The sequence below is a fragment of the Gobius niger genome (genome assembly GCF_951799975.1).
Source record: "Gobius niger genome assembly, chromosome: 10".
In the NCBI taxonomy this organism is placed as follows: domain Eukaryota; kingdom Metazoa; phylum Chordata; class Actinopteri; order Gobiiformes; family Gobiidae; genus Gobius; species Gobius niger.
The window spans coordinates 28103938-28122414 of NC_136861.1; the positions used below are offsets into that span (position 1 = coordinate 28103938).

Here is an 18477-nt window from a genome sequence, read left to right on the forward strand (position 1 = left end):
CACATTCCTACAGTGAAACATGGAGGTGGATCACTGATGTTTTGGGGATGTGTGAGCTTCAGGGAACTTGGTCAAAATTGCTTTCACCATGACAGCAGTTATTAAAGAATACTGGAGGAAAAGTGTCACTCATCAGCCTGGAAGCTGCGCATGGGACGCACTTGGACGCACTTGAACGTTCCAACATGACAACGATCCAAAGCACAAGGCCATGTCGACCTCTCATTGCAAGACAGCCCAGGAATTTACAAGAACTGGAGGCTTTTTGCCAAAAAGAATGGCCAGTTTTACCATCCACAACAACCACAAAAGAATCCAAGCTGTCATTGATGTTAAATGGGGCAAACACATATTAAGAACTGGAGTATGTAAACTTTTGATCAGGGATTTTGGCAGTTTCAATAATCATTATGATTTAAAAAGGGTAAACTCAGTTGTTTGATCATAAGTGGTTTCGCACAACCACTAACTATGAGTGAATTTTTCGTGTTATCTTTGTGTCTCTAAAAAAAAGACCAAATAATAATAATAATCCTACCAGGGTACGTAAACTTTTGAACACAACTGTATGTTACTTTTAGCCCAAATTGTCCTTTTTGATGGTTTCATTTTCACAATGACTGGAAATCACCACACCAGCTATGGAAAAGGTCAGTGACAACATCAAGTCAAGTCATGCACCTTGTTTGCCTAAGTGAGTGAACACTTGACCGAACAGACATGACCAGACATTACCATACTTTCATTTGAATTATCTTATGCATTCAAAGGATTCACTCTAACAAAGCTACACATTGGATATTCTGATTCTGCTGTGACATGGCTAAAGATGAAGAGACACCACTACTGCGCCAAAGACCAGGCAAGGTATGTGTTTGTTTTTATTGTTTTGGTGCCCTTAATGCTGTAACCAAGCAAAGCAGTAGAGAAAGGGTAGAAAATGTCCATGACTAGCACTGACTGTCTCATTTTGACTTAAAATTTTGAGTTGAATTTGCTATTGACTACAGGACCAATCATTCATACAGTTATAGACCTAATCACAAAGAAAGGCACATTTGGAAGAACTAAAATACATATGCGTGTTTAAATAAACACTAGCCATATTACCTGGTCATTTACATTCTTTAGGTTACGATTAATTACGATGCCATAAAATCAATCTAAAACTAATTGCAAGTATCATCCGATTTCCATCATAAAACTGTGCTGTAAAATGTAACCAAGTGCCCTATGGCTGACGGGCAGAGACGTGGCTACCAATCTGCGCCTCCAACACCAGCATTGAATCTCTCGGACGCAAACAACGAGACATTGGTTGGTGAAGTCTCTTAACAAACAATTGAAAAAGTGAGCACTGCCTAGTACCATCTCAGCCATTGTTTTCTTATGTGCTTTCATTTGTCGTAAACTCTAATACTGCCCAACGTCTTACATCTGTGTACAACCAGATGAATTTGAATGCAGTTAATCTATTAGCCACTTTTATAATTGACTTCCAGATCCAGAACGCCCGACTGTTCCTGGCTGTCTTCTCTGCTGTCCTGGGAAACTTCAGCTTTGGTTACTCCATGGTGTACCCCTCCCCTGTCCTGCCCGTGCTGCAGGCCCCTGATGCCGACCCCCGGCTGAAGATGGACACCCCGGAGGCTGCGCTCTTTGGCTCTATCTACACTCTGGGGGCCGCTGCCGGGGGCCTGGGGGCCTTGCTGTCCAATGACATGATCGGAAGAAAGATGAGCATTATGTTTTCAGCAGTGCCGTCGTCTATAAGGTGTGTCCAGGGAAACACTATTCCTGATGTTACATGAATGTGTCTCTCTATTAAAGTGCATGTTTTCACTGTTTTATAGGTACATGCTGATGGGCGGGGCTTCTAACCTATTAATGCTCTATGTGGGAAGATTCCTAACAGGTTTAGCAGGAGGAATGACCTCAGCGTCCATACCTGTAAGTCACAGAATACTTAAGTTAAGCTACTGTGGAGATGCCACAGAGAGAGTTTTAACTGACCTTTATATGCACGGTAGTGGTTTAAATATCCATCCATCCATTTCCTTCCGCTTCATCTGGAGCCGGGTCACGGAGCCAGCAGTCTGAGCAGAGATGCCCAGACTTCACGATCCACACACACCTCCTCCAGCTGTTCTGGGGGGGGACTCCAAGGGGGGGACTCCAAGGCCTCCTCCCAATATGCCCAGAGGCAACCAGGAGGCATACGAAACAGATGCCCAAGCCACCTAAGCTGGCTCCTTTCGACGTGAGGGAGCAGCGACTCTACTCTGAGCTCCTGGGAAACTGAGCTCCTAACCCGATCTTGAAAGGTGCGAAGGGTGAGAGTTTCTTTCCTGAGAAGGAACTCATTTTGACGGCTTGTATCCGCAACGTTGTCCTTTCAGTCATTACCCAGATCTCATGACCATAGGTGAGGGTGGGAACATAGATCGATCGGTAATCCGTCTGTCGATCTCACACTCCATCCGTCCCTCACTCGTGAACACGACCCAGAGATACTTGAACTCCTTCACTTGAGGCAAGGACTCTCCACCGACCTGAAGAGGGGAAGCCACCTTTTTCCGGTGGCGAACCATGGCCTCGGATTGCTGATCCTCATCCCGGCTGCTTCTGCCTCTGCTTCCCCATCGTAAGACATGATGGTGGGATTGAGGAGATCCTCGAAGTTCTCCTTCCACCGCCTGACAACATCCCCAGTCATGGTCAGCAGCTCACCACCCGAACTGTAAACAATGTTGGTGAAGCACTGCTTCCACCTCCTGAGGCGCCAGATGGTTTGCCAGAATCTCTTCGAGGTCGACCGATAGTTCTCCTCCATGACTTCTCTGAACCCCTCCCAGACCCGAGTTTTTTACTCTGCGACCACACAAGCTGCAGAACACTTGGCCTGCCGGTACCTCTCAGCGGCCTCCGGAGTCCCACAAGCCAACACGGTCAAGTAGGACTCCCTCTTTGACGGCATCCCTTACTGCTGGGCGCCACCACCATGTTCAATGGAGGAGGAGAACAAGGTCCACTTGGACTCCAAGTCTCCAACCTCCCTCGAGATCTTGGAGAAGATCCATCCGACGTTCCCAACAGACCTCACAACACATTTAGGCCTGCCAGGTCTGACCGGCTTCCTCCCCTGTGGATCCAGCTCAGCCCCTCGCTTCACACGCGAGGCACACGGCCGGAGATCCAATGACACAAAGACGATCATAGATCTCCGGCCTAGGGTGTCCTGGTGCCACGTGCACTTATGGACACCCTTGCGCTCGAACATGGTGTTCATTATGGACAAACTGTGGCTTGCACCGAAGTCCAATAACAGGACACCGCTCAAGTTCAGATCAGGGAGGCCATTCTTAACAATCAGCCCTGTCCAGGTCTCAATGTCATTGCCCCAATGGGGGCGCTGAAGCCCCCCAGTAGAACAATTGAGTCCCCAGTCAGGGCACCATTTAGTACCCCTCCCAGGGACTCCAGAAGGCCCGGTTTAAATATACTATTGTAAATGAGGGAAATTGGACTTATCAAAATAATTATTTCATTTAATAATTTCATTTAATAATCATAGTCATTAGTGAATTGCTATTTTTTTTTCATTGTTTATGGCAGGTTTACATCTCCGAAATCTCCCACAAGAGAGTCCGAGGGGCACTGGGCTCATGTCCTCAGATCACCTCAGTGGCCGGAGCTTTAACTCTGTATATTCTGGGTAGGTGAAAGCGTCAAACCATTTCAACATCTGGCTTGTGCACCAATGTCCCAAGGTGATCTTGTGCAGGTCTGTGGGTGCCCTGGCGCTGGCTGGCCATAGCCGGAGGAGTGCCGGCGGTGCTCATGGTCACTTTGCTGTGCTGCATGCCATCCTCTCCCAGGAGGCTGCTGTCTTTGGGCCGAGAGGAGAAAGCGGAGCAGGCCTTGCGCTGGCTCAGGGGACCGGACTATGACGTCAACCCAGAGCTCAGTGCAATACAGGTAATACTGTAATCACAGCGAATTATGAATTAGGAGCTTAGAGTAACAAGACAGCATTGTAAATGAAATGTTCTACTATTATTATAAATCAAATCAGATCTGCACAGTCAGAGGAGGTCAATAACAAGTGCATTTATTTATGTACTGTACTTAAGTTTGCTCTGCCCAGTCCCATCAGATCTTGGAAGCTAAGCAGGGAAGGGCCTGGTCAGTACTTGGATGGGAGACCGTTTGGGAACACCAGGAAGCCTGGTAAATGTAGTGAGTGAGTGAGTGGTTGGTGGTGGTCGGAGGGGCCGATGGCGCAGACTGGTTCCGTCAATCACCATTGTGTTGTCGTAGTTAATTTGGGTGCAATTTTTGTGTTTTTGAAGCTGCAAATTTGTACATTATACTTTTGATACTTAAGTATTTTCCAGAACAACCTCAACAACAAAAAACGCAAGGAAACTTAAAATGTGTTTAAGCTCTGTTTAAGTACAGATTCCCAGAGTTACTTTTATCATACCATGTTGAAACAGTTTAGTAAAACATCCCAATAATATCGTTATCGCAATATGCAAGACAGTTATCAATTTTTTTTTCCTTCACATCATGCAGCCCTAAGTCAGCTAATGGCCAGCTTGTTTTTTGATATCTTTGTTTTCTATTTTAGCATAGCGTCAACCTACAAAGCAAAGTGACCTTTTCCCAGCTGGCCACACCTGTGTACTACAAACCCATCCTCATTTCTGTGGGGATGCGGTTCCTCCAGCAGATGACAGGCATCACTCCAATCCTCATTTACCTGCAAACCATTTTCACCAAGAGCAAAGTCTCCTTGTCACCAGAGTATGTGACATCATACACTTTTCAAATCAACCATTTTCCCTTTCGCCTTGACTGACACACATCTCATCTTCAGGTACGACGCTGCGCTGGTGGGTGTGGTGCGCTTGTTTTCTGTTCTCGTGGCAGCCTGTTTGATGGACAAAGCTGGGCGTAAAGCTCTGTTGTACACATCAAGCATGCTCATGTTCCTCTCCTCCCTGACACTGACCATCACCTCCCACACCACTCCTTGTCCCAACCCTCTGAACAGCACTGCCTTGTACGACAACTCCCAGAATGCCCTTGTGAGTGGTACAACAGGCGGCGGCCTCATCCCGGTCATAAGCACCATGGTGTTTATCTTAGGTGAGTGTTTACGCCGATACAAACTTTCAGTCACATGAGTTTTGTTGTTATGGCCGCCATATTGGGGACCTTGGCTAGTGTGTATCATATCAAGCTTCACTGACTGAAGTCAAGATCCTACATCCAAGAACAGCGCACCTCATGTAGTTGAGCAGAGCTGATAAAACCAAAACCTTTTATTATTAGAAACTGCCTGGAGAGTTACTGACACCACTTTAAAGTAGCAAAGCCTAATATTCAGATCCTTATTGGAGCAAAAACAACTGATTGACTGAATAACTGACAGAATTACTTGCCCTGATTGCACAATTCACAATGGGAATTTGGTATAACGTAGTAAGACAAAATGGAGGAAGGGAAGAATAATATTAAAGAATGCATAACCCAGTGTTCAAATATTGGATCAACGGAGGAATAATTTCAATTGGGTCTAATTTCATTTGATTCTTTATCACGCCATCTATTAAAAGTAAACAACTGGCCACCCAAAAAATGTGTTGGAGGCAATGTGGCACTGTTGATGCTAACACATGTTTTTCTGGGACTGCATTGAGATAAAACCTTTACTGGACATCTGTCCACCTTACTTTATGCAAAGTACTGAACTATTCTGTACTATTAACTTTTACCACAATGTATCTGGGCCTCTAATGTGAAGAAAGATGATCAATATTTGGATAAGATATTATTGACGACAGGGAGGAAAGCACTAATGAGAAGTTAGCTCAAACCTGCGCCCCCCCAGCCATACCCAGTGGATGGACATTGTGCAGGAAATATTCACTATGGAAAGAATGACCTTCATTCTTAGATGGAAAGAAGCTGAATTTAAAGAAAAATGGGACAAATGGATAACATATATAAAATTGCATAAGAAACTGTGTAGTGTGAATGTTTTCACTGGTTGCTGTCTTTTATGTTTAATTCAATTTTTCCATTCTGTAAACATACACAAAACTGAGATCATCATGTTTTGTGTTCTTCGGTTAAAAACATTAAAGATAAGAGTTTTCCAAGTAGCGATGTGCTCTCTGTGGCCCTACTTTTGCGGTTGAGCTTGAGCAGTGATTACAATCACATACACATATACACATAAACGGTCAGCTGTCCTGCATAGCGATATGGCTACATGTTGTAATACAGCATAATTACACTTTGGTCTTCAAAACTGCGTGACATAATCAGGCAAACATTTATTAAAGCATAAAATGTGAATGCTAATGTGCCCATAAGTACTCATACAAATCAAAATAAAGCCAGAGGTAGGACCTCATAATAAATACTCCTCATCTTCTAGGGGAAGCCATGGGCTGGGGTCCCATCACCTGGCTGCTGATGTCCGAGGTGTTGCCCCTCGCTGCGAGGGGTGTGGCTTCAGGGCTGTGCGTCACGGTGAGCTGGCTGACTGCATTCGCGCTCACTCACGCCTTAACGCACCTTCTGGACCTCGGCCTGTACGTGCCCTACCTCCTCTTCACCGTGGTGTGCGTGCTGTGCCTGCTCTTCAACGCCGTGTGCATCCCAGAGACTCGCGGGCGCTCGCTGGAGGAGATCGAGAACTACTTCAGGACGGGGCGCTCCTTCACCTTCGGCAGTCGCAGCACCTCTCTGCTGGAGTCCACATGAACAATGCTGGATTTCCACAGTTGTAGACAGATCTCTTTATATGTGCCTTTCAGTCACATGACTTTTTTTGTTATGGCAGCCATTTTGAATGCTGAAGTAGAATACTGCAGTACTACAACATGTAACAATATCTCTACTCAGGACGAAAATGGAAGACAACTGATTGACTGTGGCATTTTTATGTACTCGGAATCATTGCTCAAGACAACAGTAAAAACATGGCCCCAGAGACGCACGTTTATGTGAAGAAACCAGCATAAGTCAGTGTTAAAGCTGCTCAAGACGTTAGCATGCTACTGGTTAGCATTTAGCTTCAACAGTTCAGCTCTGACCTCTGCAAGAGAAAGCCCTGAACCACACTCCAAACATCTAGCCTTGGATACAACATGTGACAGAGGTCAGAGCTGAGCTGTTACTGTAGTAGTTCCTCAGTGTTCATAGATGTGAGCCACACTTGTTGAAGCCATTGACAGTTGAATGATGACAGTTGCTAACCGGTAGCATGCTAACGTCTTGAGCAGCTTAAACACTGACTCAGACTGAGACTCTGTTGAGTACATAAAAATGCCACTGTCAATCAGTTGTCTTTAATTTGCCTCCTGAGTAGAGACAATGGTACATGTAGCGCTGCATAATTCTACTTCGTTATTCAAAATGGCGGCCGGAACTATGCGTGATGTCATTGGAAACGCATGTATAGCACTCAGGGCAAGATCGCACTAACATGACCCTTGTCGAGGCGTTTCCAATCTGTAGCTGCTCACCTCTTTTCCAACTAGCTCACCAAATGTATCTGAATTTTGTATATTTGATAACAGCAAAAATAAAACAAACTATTTAAGAATATTAAAATTGATTATTATATCAATTTTATCACCAGCTAGATCACAACAAAGTGGAATTGCCTCTCTGTCCACACAGCTCAGCAGGGGTCCCCTGGTAAAAGCTGTTCATGTTATAGATGGACAATCTAAGGCTAAAAGCTAAAATGACCACCTCTTCTTGCTCAATTTGACCCTGTGTAACTCCATGATCCCTCTATTATCTATAGTGCGACAGAGATGTGGTGACAGTGGAAACAGGAAGCCTTCTGCTGCAGATGTTCTGCTTTATCATACTATGTCCCAATTCAGGAGTTACACAGTTAATTCCTTTTTCATATAGGACTACAAAGGGGTCCATTTGTGTTGACCAGTTTATCAAAAGATGAAAAATCCTTTTGGACAATTACTGGGTTATATTTAGCCTATGAACCTAAAAGGGGCAAATGTATTTTTCAATCAGTCCATGCTTTAGATTTTTTTTTTTTTTAGTTTGCCCAAATTCATGATGGTTTGGTTTTACTTTCACAATGACTAACTGGAAATCACATTTTCCACACCAACTATGGGAATAGCATAAGTGACAACATCAAGGCCAGCACTTTGCCTTAGTGAGTGAACACTTGACCGAACAGACATGACCAGACACTACCATACTTTCATTTGAATTATCTTATGCATTCAAAGGATTCACTCTTAACAAAGCTACACATTGGATATTCTGATTCTGCTGTGACATGGCTAAAGATGAAGAGACACCACTACTGCGCCAAAGACCAGGCAAGGTATGTGTTTGTTTTTATTGTTTTGGTGCAATGTTTGATGTGTGCCACATTTGAGTCTTAATAACCAAGCAAAGCAGTAGTGAAAGGTTAGAAAATGTCTATGACGAGCACTGACTGTCTCATTTTGACTTAACATTTTTGAGTTGAATTTGCCATTGACTACAAGACCAATCATTCATAATTATAGACCAAATAACAAAGACAGGCAATCAGTTTAAATAAACACTTTGATTTAGTAGTGAGGGGCTTGAATGGAAGATAAATCTAAAATCAGTCACTCTGTCTGTGGCTGGCATGGATCTATTTTATTTACTTTTCAAGGAAATAGCATGAGAAGTCGTGTTAGCAAGGCATTGTGTACCAAGAAAATACACTTGCCACATTACCTGGTAATTTACATTCTTTATACTAGGTTATGATTCATGCCATAAAACAAGACAAACAATGGAAAAAGTGAGCACTGCCTAGTACCATCTCAGCTATTGTTTTCTTATGTGCTTTCATTTGTCGTAAACTCTAACACTGGCCAACGTCTTACATCTGTGTACAACCAGATGAATTTGAATGCAGTTAATCTATTAGCCACTTTTATAATTGACTTCCAGATCCAGAACGCCCGACTGTTCCTGGCTGTCTTCTCTGCTGTCCTGGGAAACTTCAGCTTTGGTTACTCCATGGTGTACCCCTCCCCTGTCCTGCCCGTGCTGCAGGGCCCTGATGCCGACCCCCGGCTGAAGATGGACACCCCGGAGGCTGCGCTCTTTGGCTCTATCTACACTCTGGGGGCCGCTGCCGGGGGCCTGGGGGCCATGCTGTCCAATGACATGATTGGAAGAAAGATGAGCATTATGTTGTCAGCAGTGCCGTCGTCTATAGGGTGTGTCCAGGGAAACACTATTCCTGATGTTACATGAATGCGCCTCTCCATTAAAGTGCATATTTTCACTTCTTTTAGGTACATGCTGATGGGCGGGGCTTCTAACCTATTAATGCTCTATGTGGGACGATTCCTTACAGGTTTAGCAGGAGGAATGACTGCAGCGTCCATACCTGTAAGTCACAGAATACTTAAGTTAAGCTACTGTGGGGATGCCTAACTCCACAGAGAGTTTCAACTGACCTTTATATGCACAGTAGTGGTTTAAATATGCTACTGTAAATCATTGTTTTCATCTATACTGGGACTTTGCAAAATAATCATGTCATTTGTCAATTGCAGTATTTTTTCATTGTTTATGGCAGGTTTACATCTCTGAAATCTCCCACAAGAGAGTCCGAGGTGCACTGGGCTCATGTCCTCAGATCACTGCAGTGGCTGGAGCTTTAACTCTGTATGTTCTGGGTAGGTGAAAGCTTCAGACCATTTCAACATCTGGCTTGTGCACCAATGTCCTAAGGTGATCTTGTGCAGGTCTGTGGGTGCCCTGGCGCTGGCTGGCCATAGCCGGAGGAGTGCCGGCGGTGCTCATGGTCACTTTGCTGTGCTGCATGCCGTCCTCTCCCAGGAGGCTGCTGTCTTTGGGCCGAGAGGAGAAAGCGGAGCAGGCCTTGCGCTGGCTCAGGGGACCGGACTATGACGTCAACCCAGAGCTCAGTGCAATACAGGTAATACTGTAATCACGGTGAATTATGAATTAGGAGCTTAGAGTATCAAGAAAGCATTGTAAATGAAAGGGTCTACTATTATTAAACTTAAAAAATGTGTATAAGCTCTGTTTTAGTCCAGATTTCCAACGTTACTGTCTTTTTAATGTAACATACTATGTTGAACCAGTTTAGGAAAATATCCCAATAATGTCATTATCGCAATTTTCATCATGCCGCCTTAAGTCAACTAATGTTTTTTTATTTTTTTATATATCTTTGTTTTCTATTTTAGCATAGCGTCAACCTACAAAGCAAAGTGACCTTTTCCCAGCTGGCCACACCTGTGTACTACAAACCCATCCTCATTTCTGTGGGGATGCGGTTCCTCCAGCAGATGACAGGCATCACTCCAATCCTCATTTACCTGCAAACCATTTTCACCAAGAGCAAAGTCTCCTTGTCACCAGAGTATGTGACTTCATACACTTTTCAAATCAACCATTTTCCCTTTCGCCTTGACTGACACACATCTCATCTTCAGGTACGACGCTGCGCTGGTGGGTGTGGTGCGCTTGTTTTCTGTTCTCGTGGCAGCCTGTTTGATGGACAAAGCTGGGCGTAAAGCTCTGTTGTACACATCAAGTATGCTCATGTTCCTCTCCTCCCTGACACTGACCATCACCTCCCACACCACTCCTTGTCCCAACCCTCTGAACAGCACTGCCTTGTACGACAACTCCCAGAATGCCCTTGTGAGTGGTACAACAGGCGGCGGCCTCATCCCGGTCATAAGCACCATGGTGTTTATCTTAGGTGAGTGTCTACGCCTACACGTGCCTTTCAATCACATGACTTTTGTTGTTTTGTTGTTATGGCCGCCATCTTGTGGACCTCCATACCAAGTTATGCATCTCAGATGCTGTATCCAAAATAGTGCACCTCATGTCGATGAGCAAAGCTGATTAAACCAAAAACTTTTATTCTTATGAATTGCCTTTGGAGTTACTGACACCACTTAAAAGTAGCAAGGCCTGCCCTGGAGAACATGGATAAAGCTGCTGAGCTACAAGTTGTTAAAACTTCTCCAAGAGAAAAGATCTAGCCTTGAATGGAACATGTGACAGGGGTAAGAGTCAGTCAGTTGTCCTGCGTAGCGGTATTGCTACATGTTGTAGTCCAGCATAATCACACTTCAGTCTTCAAAATGGCGGCTGTAACTATGCGTGACATAATCATGTATAAAACATGAAATGCTAATGTGCTTAAAAGTACTGTTGCAAACCAAAATAAAAATACTTGTCTCCTAGGATATGCCATGGGCTGGGGTCCCATCACCTGGCTGCTGATGTCCGAGGTGTTGCCCCTCGCTGCGAGGGGTGTGGCTTCAGGGCTGTGCGTCACGGTGAGCTGGCTGACTGCATTCGCGCTCACTCACGCCTTCACGCACCTTCTGGACCTCGGCCTGTACGTGCCCTACCTCCTCTTCACCGTGGTGTGCGTGCTGTGCCTGCTCTTCAACGCCGTGTGCATCCCAGAGACTCGCGGGCGCTCGCTGGAGGAGATCGAGAACTACTTCAGGACGGGGCGCTCCTTCACCATCGGCAGTCGCAGCACCTCTCTGCTGGAGTCCACATGAACAACGCTGGATTTCCACAGTTGTAGACAGATCTCTTTATAGCGCTCAGGACAAGATCCCACTAAACCTGAAGTGACCAGAATCCACAACTGACCCGTGCCCTGCTCAAGACCTGCCCCTGATGCAGCCTGATCAGCAGCTTTAAATTCTCACAAGCAGAATTCTTTGTTTGATGTTCTACTTATTTCATTTTCTTGTTTGTAAAACTGTGCTTCCAGGATGTATTCTGCGAAAGGCCCATATCTGTACATGTATTAGCAATGTCTTGATTGGAAAGATGGATAAATCAGCCCAGAAAGATCAGAGACCCCTTATAGAATCCAAACCTCCATATCACATTGTTTACCTTCTCTGAGTATTTTTAAAAACTCATAAGCAAAAATATTGTATGGGCTTTGCTGTACAATACAGCAAATTATTGTAATTTTTTGATTGAACTGTTTTTTATTTGTGAGTATTTTCACTAAACGGCATTGGTTGAAAATAACAAAGTAAAAAGTACATCAACAGAAAAATGTGTTGGTACTGTACTTTCTACTCCACTACATCTCCTCAATGGATCAAAAGTCAAATGTGGTTTAAACACATTTTCATATAGTGACCTCAATGTAAAAGCTGCAATAAAGTAGTTTTGATAAGAAACATCATTGTCAGTTTTTCATAAGAATGACGCTCATTTTACTCTTTAAATTGTTTTCAAATCTGTGTCAAATAATTAAAGTGCACTTCAAAGTTGATCCTTTTATTCTCTTACTTAAAGCAGAACTAATTAACTCAGGCTCCTAGAGGTCATAAACGCCACTGGAGGTGTCGCAGGATGTTGCGTTTTTTAACTCATTATTGTCCGTGAGAGTAAATCCTACGCTGACAGAAAAGACGAAGGGAGAGAGAGATATTGTATCCAATTACACAATGGATTTTTTTCACTCAAACTTGGCTGTAAATACTGTTTATGTGGCTTTGCCCGTCAGCCCATTAGCTTATACAAATTTTTTTGTATCAGGGAAGAACTTAAGAACATTAATGAAAACTATTGAACAAGAAATGGTTCAACTTCAGAAATGGTTTAATAAAAACAAATTGTCCTTAAACTTAAGCAAAACTAAATTTATGTTGTTTACAAATCAACAATGCCCTGAAAGTGTTACTTTGACTTTAAATGGAATAAGTATTGAGAAAGTGTCAGAATTTAGGTTTTTAGGAGTCCTCATTGATGATAAATTTAAGTGGAAGTCACACATAGCTTACGTAAGAAATAAAATTTGTAAAAACATTGCAGTTTTGAGTAAAGTAAAGTTTATGTTGAATTATAAGGCAATGAGAATCCTATATTGCTCCTTTATTTTGCCATACTTAATGTATGGTTTGGAGGTATGGGGAAATTGTTATGTTACAAATTTAATGCCCTTATTTATTTTACAAAAAAGGGCTATAAGAATAATTAATGGAGTTGCTCCAAGGGAACATACTACAGAACTGTTTCTGAGGTCAGGACTACTCAAATTGAAGGACTTGGTTTCTTTACAAACTTTATTAGTTGTTCACAAGGCAAAACACTGCCTGTTACCGCATGGACTGCAAGCGCTTTTTACAGTAAATAGTGAGACAAGCAGAAGAAATAATGACTTTAAACAACCTTTCGCAGGAAAAACCCTTAAACAAATGTGTGTTTCAGTATCTGGTGTGATACAGTGGAACTCTCTTGAAAATGATCTAAAATGTTGTTCAAATATTCTTCAATTTAAATATAAGTATAAACAGAGGACACTTAACTTGTACAAAGACGAATGTGAAAAACGTTAAAATTTACAACAATAATGATGATGATGATGGTGGTGATGTAGTGGTGCGGCGGTGGTGATGGGGGCGGTGGCGGGACTGTCTGGTTGTGTGGCGTGTACCTATGCATGTGTATGGGTGTGTGTGTATGGGTGCATACGGGTATGCTTACAGTATATGAAACAAAAGTATAATTTAAAAAAAGTAATAAAGAGGAAAAAACAATAATAATAAAATCATTAAAGATTCTTTAGTGCAGGGTAAGCAGGTGCTGGGCAGCTGTGGGAGGTCATACATCTGTCAACATCTGCCCACACAAACCTGGCTTTTTAACACACCACACAGCATAGGGCTCATCACGAACATACACAGCCTCCTCAGTACAGGGTAAGCAGGAGTGGGGGAATGTCTGGGGCGTAGCACCTCTGGACTTCTGCTAACTCCTGTCTCTTTTTTAAACACACCACCTATTTTAGGGCATCACACAGTCAATCACAAATGTAGGACAAGCAGGTGCTGGGCAGCTGTGAGAGGGTTAACATCTTTCGACAGATGCCCACTCAAACCTTGTTTTTTAATGCAATACACAGCATAGGGCTCATCACATATACATCCATACATCCTCTTCTTCCTTTTGTGTGTGTGCTGTGTGTGTGCCTGTGTGTGCCCGTGCATGCCTGCCTGTGTGCGTGTGTGGGTGTGCGTTGTGTGGTCTGGTGGCCTCGTCGTTGTTTCCATTGCCACTGTTGTCACCATTGCATCACTGTTGTTTTAGCAAACAATCATTAATAATAATAGTAATAATAATAATAAAAAGAAAAAAAGAAAAAGTTAAAATCGAAAGTTGATTACATCTGTTTTTTGCGTGTGTATATGTGTGTAAATGTATGTATATGTGTGTATTGTGTGTATATGTGTGTAAATGTATGTATATGTGTGTATATGTGTATGTATGTGTATATGTAATTGTTGTTGTTTTTTGTTGTTGCTGTTTTTTACATCGGTTAGGCCATCTAGTTTGTAAGTTTCTCTTCAAGAATGGGGTTGGAGTTTATAAGATTTTTTTTTCTTCATCCAACTCCTGTTCTTCTTTTCATGGAATGTATTGTTTGTTTGTTTTTTGTTGGATTGTTGCTTTATTTTAGGTTGCATTACCTTGAAAAAAGAATAAATAAAATGAAATGAAATGAAATGAAATAAATACTGTTTATGTGGCTTTGCCCGTCAGCCCATTAGCTTCGTCATAGTGATTCCATCAGTGTGTATTGGAGCTCCCGGGTTGGAACAGGGAAAGTTGCAAGTGTGGTTTTCTGGCCAGAGACACCAGATAGACCCCCAAATCATCCCATGAACACTTATGTTACCTCCAGAGGGACTACGAAAAGGATTGATTAAGGTAAACAAGATTACTAAAGCAAAATCCTCCTGTATTTGTACTTTTACTTAAAGGAATAGGCCACCGTTTTTACATACTAAGATATGTTCTTACCTAACCTTAGACGAGTTAATATATACCCGTCTAGTCTTTGTCCGTGCGCTCTGTCACGCAAACGAAGCACATACGCAGCCTCTCCCACATGTCATATAGCTCCAAAAAAGCTCACGATAGAAGCTACCAAGCTCTTCCACGCAGCTTCTATTGACGGAAGTGAGCGGGGGAAGTCTTTAGGAGTTACTGCGCGGACGTTTTGCTCCTCGTATCATTACGCCTCACAATATAGTACCCCTTTTTATCTGCTTATAAAATCGACATGTTACATTTCTGTGTAAATATACTTCGCATGAAAACACTTCACGTAACTTTATTTAAATAGGGAACACGTGGAAGAGCTTGGTAGCTTCTATCGTGAGCTTTTTTGGAGCTGTATGACATGTGGGAGAGGCTGCGTATGTGCTCCGTTTGCCTGGCAGAGCGCACGGACAAAGACCAGACGGGGATATATTAACTGGTCTAAGGTTAGGTAAGAACATATCTTAGTATGTAAAAACGGTGGCCTATTCCTTTAAAGCTACATCAAAAATATAATTTCTTGTGGTCTCGCTGGTCATTAGGACCATGCTTTGCTTTACGGCCAACATTAAAATCCAAAATGTTACGCAGTGTGCCTTTAAGTAAACAATTTAAGCACTTCTTCCACCTCTGCTGGCAAACAACAGGGAGTGGTGACGGTTTCACACCTTAGAGCGCTGCTTTCTCATGATGAACAGATAAACATGAATAAGCTTCTCAGATGAGAAACAAAACATGTTCAACTTAAATATCCCAGTCCAGATGACTACTTTAAAAATATTTGCTGATGAAAATATTTGCTGATGAAAAACTTCAGGACATCTAAGAGCGGTCTGTTTAAAACTGATAATTTAGAATAAGTTACTCCTTTTTTACTCTATTAAAGTGTGTGTAACTAGTGGCGTGTGTCAGCGTCCAGGGGGCTCCCAGAACATATGAATCAAGAGTTATTCCACACCCCTGTAATAGCAAGTTGTTTGAAACAGACGTAGTAAAACATGCAGTGTATAAGCTGATTAATAAATAAGATATGCATCAAATATGTTTGGCAGAACCAGCCTATCGCTCCCTGCTGTGTTGTGGTGTACATTACTGGCAGGTTGAACAAGCCCGGCGACATGCCCCAAAGGTCTTTCTAAGCGTGACTTAGAGGCGTGTTGCTGATAACAACACACTGTCAGTCTGTCTGATTCTTTTACCACTCCTGGAGCATCCCCAACTCTATCAGTCCACTCGGCTTGTGAATGTTGAATATTTATGAATATTCCCCGACTCTGAAGCCCTGAGTAACTGTCTGTTTGTCGATTGGTTTTGCTCTGTCTAGCTGTTATTTTTCATCTTTTATATATAGTTAAATCTAATATTAAAAATGGTTGGTTCTCTTTTTTTTTAAATGTTGTTGCAATTCTAATCACAAAACCTGCCAATAGCTTTTTACTACAAAACACAGCATTGTGATTGTCACTCTCAACAGTATAAAATCATTTCTTTGAAAAACATACAGCGTCTGTGAGGTTTGTGCTTCAGGACTCCGCACTGTGCTTCACTCTCTCCGTCACTGACATTTTCTCTTTTGTGCCGGCCTTAAATAGGGGTAAGGCCGAGTCTATTTTTAAATCCCTTGTGTTTTCCCCATTCTTCTTTTCTGACAACCTTATAATCATAGTCTGTATCTCTGGAAAATATGCAATAGTTAGTGAGAGTAGGACAAAAGCGCATACAGAAACACAAAACGCACACTATTAAGCCTTTAAAATAATAAATATATAATCCATCATTTACAAAACATTACAAAGCCTTCCTCAGGTATTGATACCAACTTATAAGCACAGATTAATACTGATTAAAGTTATTGTGGTGATCAAACTAATGCATCAGTTCTCTGTAGTGCTTTTTTGGCTCACTCACGGGAGCCAGGATTTGCTCTCTATGCCATCCAAGGCTTCATAAACTGTAGAATAGCCACAGGCTAAAAATCTGTGTAGTGTCTGCTGAGCTGAACTGAGGGTGGCTAACTGAAGCTCGTTCATGCTAGCAATTTTGGCTGGGTTTTTGGAGTCAGCTCCCATATTCAGAGTACGGCAAAATAAAATAAAAAGAGCCAAAGGGGAAACAAATCGGGTGACGTTGTGTGTGTTAAGACAAACATATAGGTCAGAATGACAAGCCTGTGTTGACTTAAAGGGGCAAAAAACATAAGGCCGTTTTCACAGCACAATGCTTAGTGTAGAGTTCTATCTCACTATTTCAGTAGCTTGATCTTTAAGGATCTATACCCGTTTTATGTTTTGTTTTTTTGGCTGGGTAGAATCCTTTATATTGCATATAGAATATTTGAAAATGTAGTCGTCTGTGAAAAGAAGCAAAACCAATATGCGCAGTGTGTATGTTATTATTTTTTGTTGTTTATATGGCAACCCACAATTTCAGGGAAAAAAGAGTGTACAGGAGGAGGACTGTGACGGTAAACACACTCTGTTGTCATATTATTTTATCCCTTTTACTTACCTTTCTTGCCCCTAGAGGCCATAAGCGCAACTGCAGGTGTCGTAGCAAGTTGCGATTTTTTAAACTTATTAATTGTCTTGGAGATTAAATACTACGCTGACAGAAAAGGCGAAGGGAGAGAGGGATATTGTACATCCAATTATGCAATGGAAATATTTGTTTTCACTCAAACTTGGCTGTAAATACTGTTTAAAGTGACGCCAGCCCGCAGTTAGCTTTGCCCGTTGATTCTATTAGTGTGCATTGGTTGCTCTGGTCCGGTGGCAGGAAAAGTTGCAAGTGTGGTTTTCTGGCCAGAGACACCAGGGGGAGATGAAAAACCCTCCAATCGTCCCATAAACACTTGTATTACCCCCACAGGGACTACGAAAAGGATTTATTAAGGTAAACACGTTACTTAGTACTGCTTTAAAACCACACCACCAATATATACCCCAATAAATAGAACATAATGAAATAGAAACATTTAATTTATTGGTGAAAACATGTGTCTTCATTGTGATTTTCCTCACCTCTAAGCCCGATAACTTTGCTGGGAGCCGGACACCAGCTCGTTTCTATGTACAATTGTGCTCAAAAGTGTCCATCTCAGCCTCCTGACCTCAATATCATTGAACCACTGTGGGGAGAGCTCAAAAGTGTAGTTCACGCAGAACAGCCCAGGAACTTACAGGGACTGGAGGCTTTTTGCCAAGAAGAATGGGCCACTTTACCATCAGAAAAAAATAAAGAACCTCATCCACAACTACCACCAACGAGGGAGCAAAACATGAGGTCAAGATTTGGTCCTCCTCTAAATGCTCCATTCAGTTTTAGTCGCTCTTGTAACAAAACAACATAACCTGTATTGATCCACAGTGTGGCCTTAAAGTTCCATGTAGCAATAAATAACTCGTCATGCTCACATTTCCTGTGGTGTTTCCCTGTCAAAAAGCACCATGATTCATGTGTTTTTTTTCATAATAATCCGCTTTGGAGTGCCTGTCATCTATAAAATATGTGTCATTGAATACAAAGGCGCAGTATCATTGTAGGGTTAAAGACGGCCTGAACAGGGGAATGTAACACACT

The 18477-nt window shown here is 42.5% G+C and overlaps 2 protein-coding genes across 2 annotated transcripts; both read left to right on the top strand.

The window, feature by feature from the left end:
* Positions 1–696: 696 nt before the first annotated feature.
* On the top strand, positions 697–7503 carry LOC306968599 (solute carrier family 2, facilitated glucose transporter member 6-like). The gene is made up of 9 exons (XM_079564026.1): positions 697–867; positions 1503–1774; positions 1854–1950; positions 3616–3715; positions 3785–3978; positions 4634–4809; positions 4883–5154; positions 6452–6822; positions 7481–7503. Exons 1-8 carry the CDS (start codon positions 820–822, stop codon positions 6778–6780), a joined length of 1488 nt encoding a protein of 495 aa, XP_079420152.1. The 5' UTR covers positions 697–819; the 3' UTR covers positions 6781–6822; positions 7481–7503.
* A 649-nt stretch (positions 7504–8152) lies between these two features.
* On the top strand, positions 8153–11892 carry LOC306969435 (solute carrier family 2, facilitated glucose transporter member 6-like). The gene is made up of 8 exons (XM_079565056.1): positions 8153–8386; positions 8992–9263; positions 9342–9438; positions 9629–9728; positions 9798–9991; positions 10266–10441; positions 10515–10786; positions 11281–11892. The coding sequence occupies exons 1-8, from the start codon at positions 8339–8341 to the stop codon at positions 11607–11609; spliced, it is 1488 nt and encodes a 495-aa protein (XP_079421182.1). The 5' UTR covers positions 8153–8338; the 3' UTR covers positions 11610–11892.
* The last annotated feature ends 6585 nt before the right edge of the window (positions 11893–18477 follow it).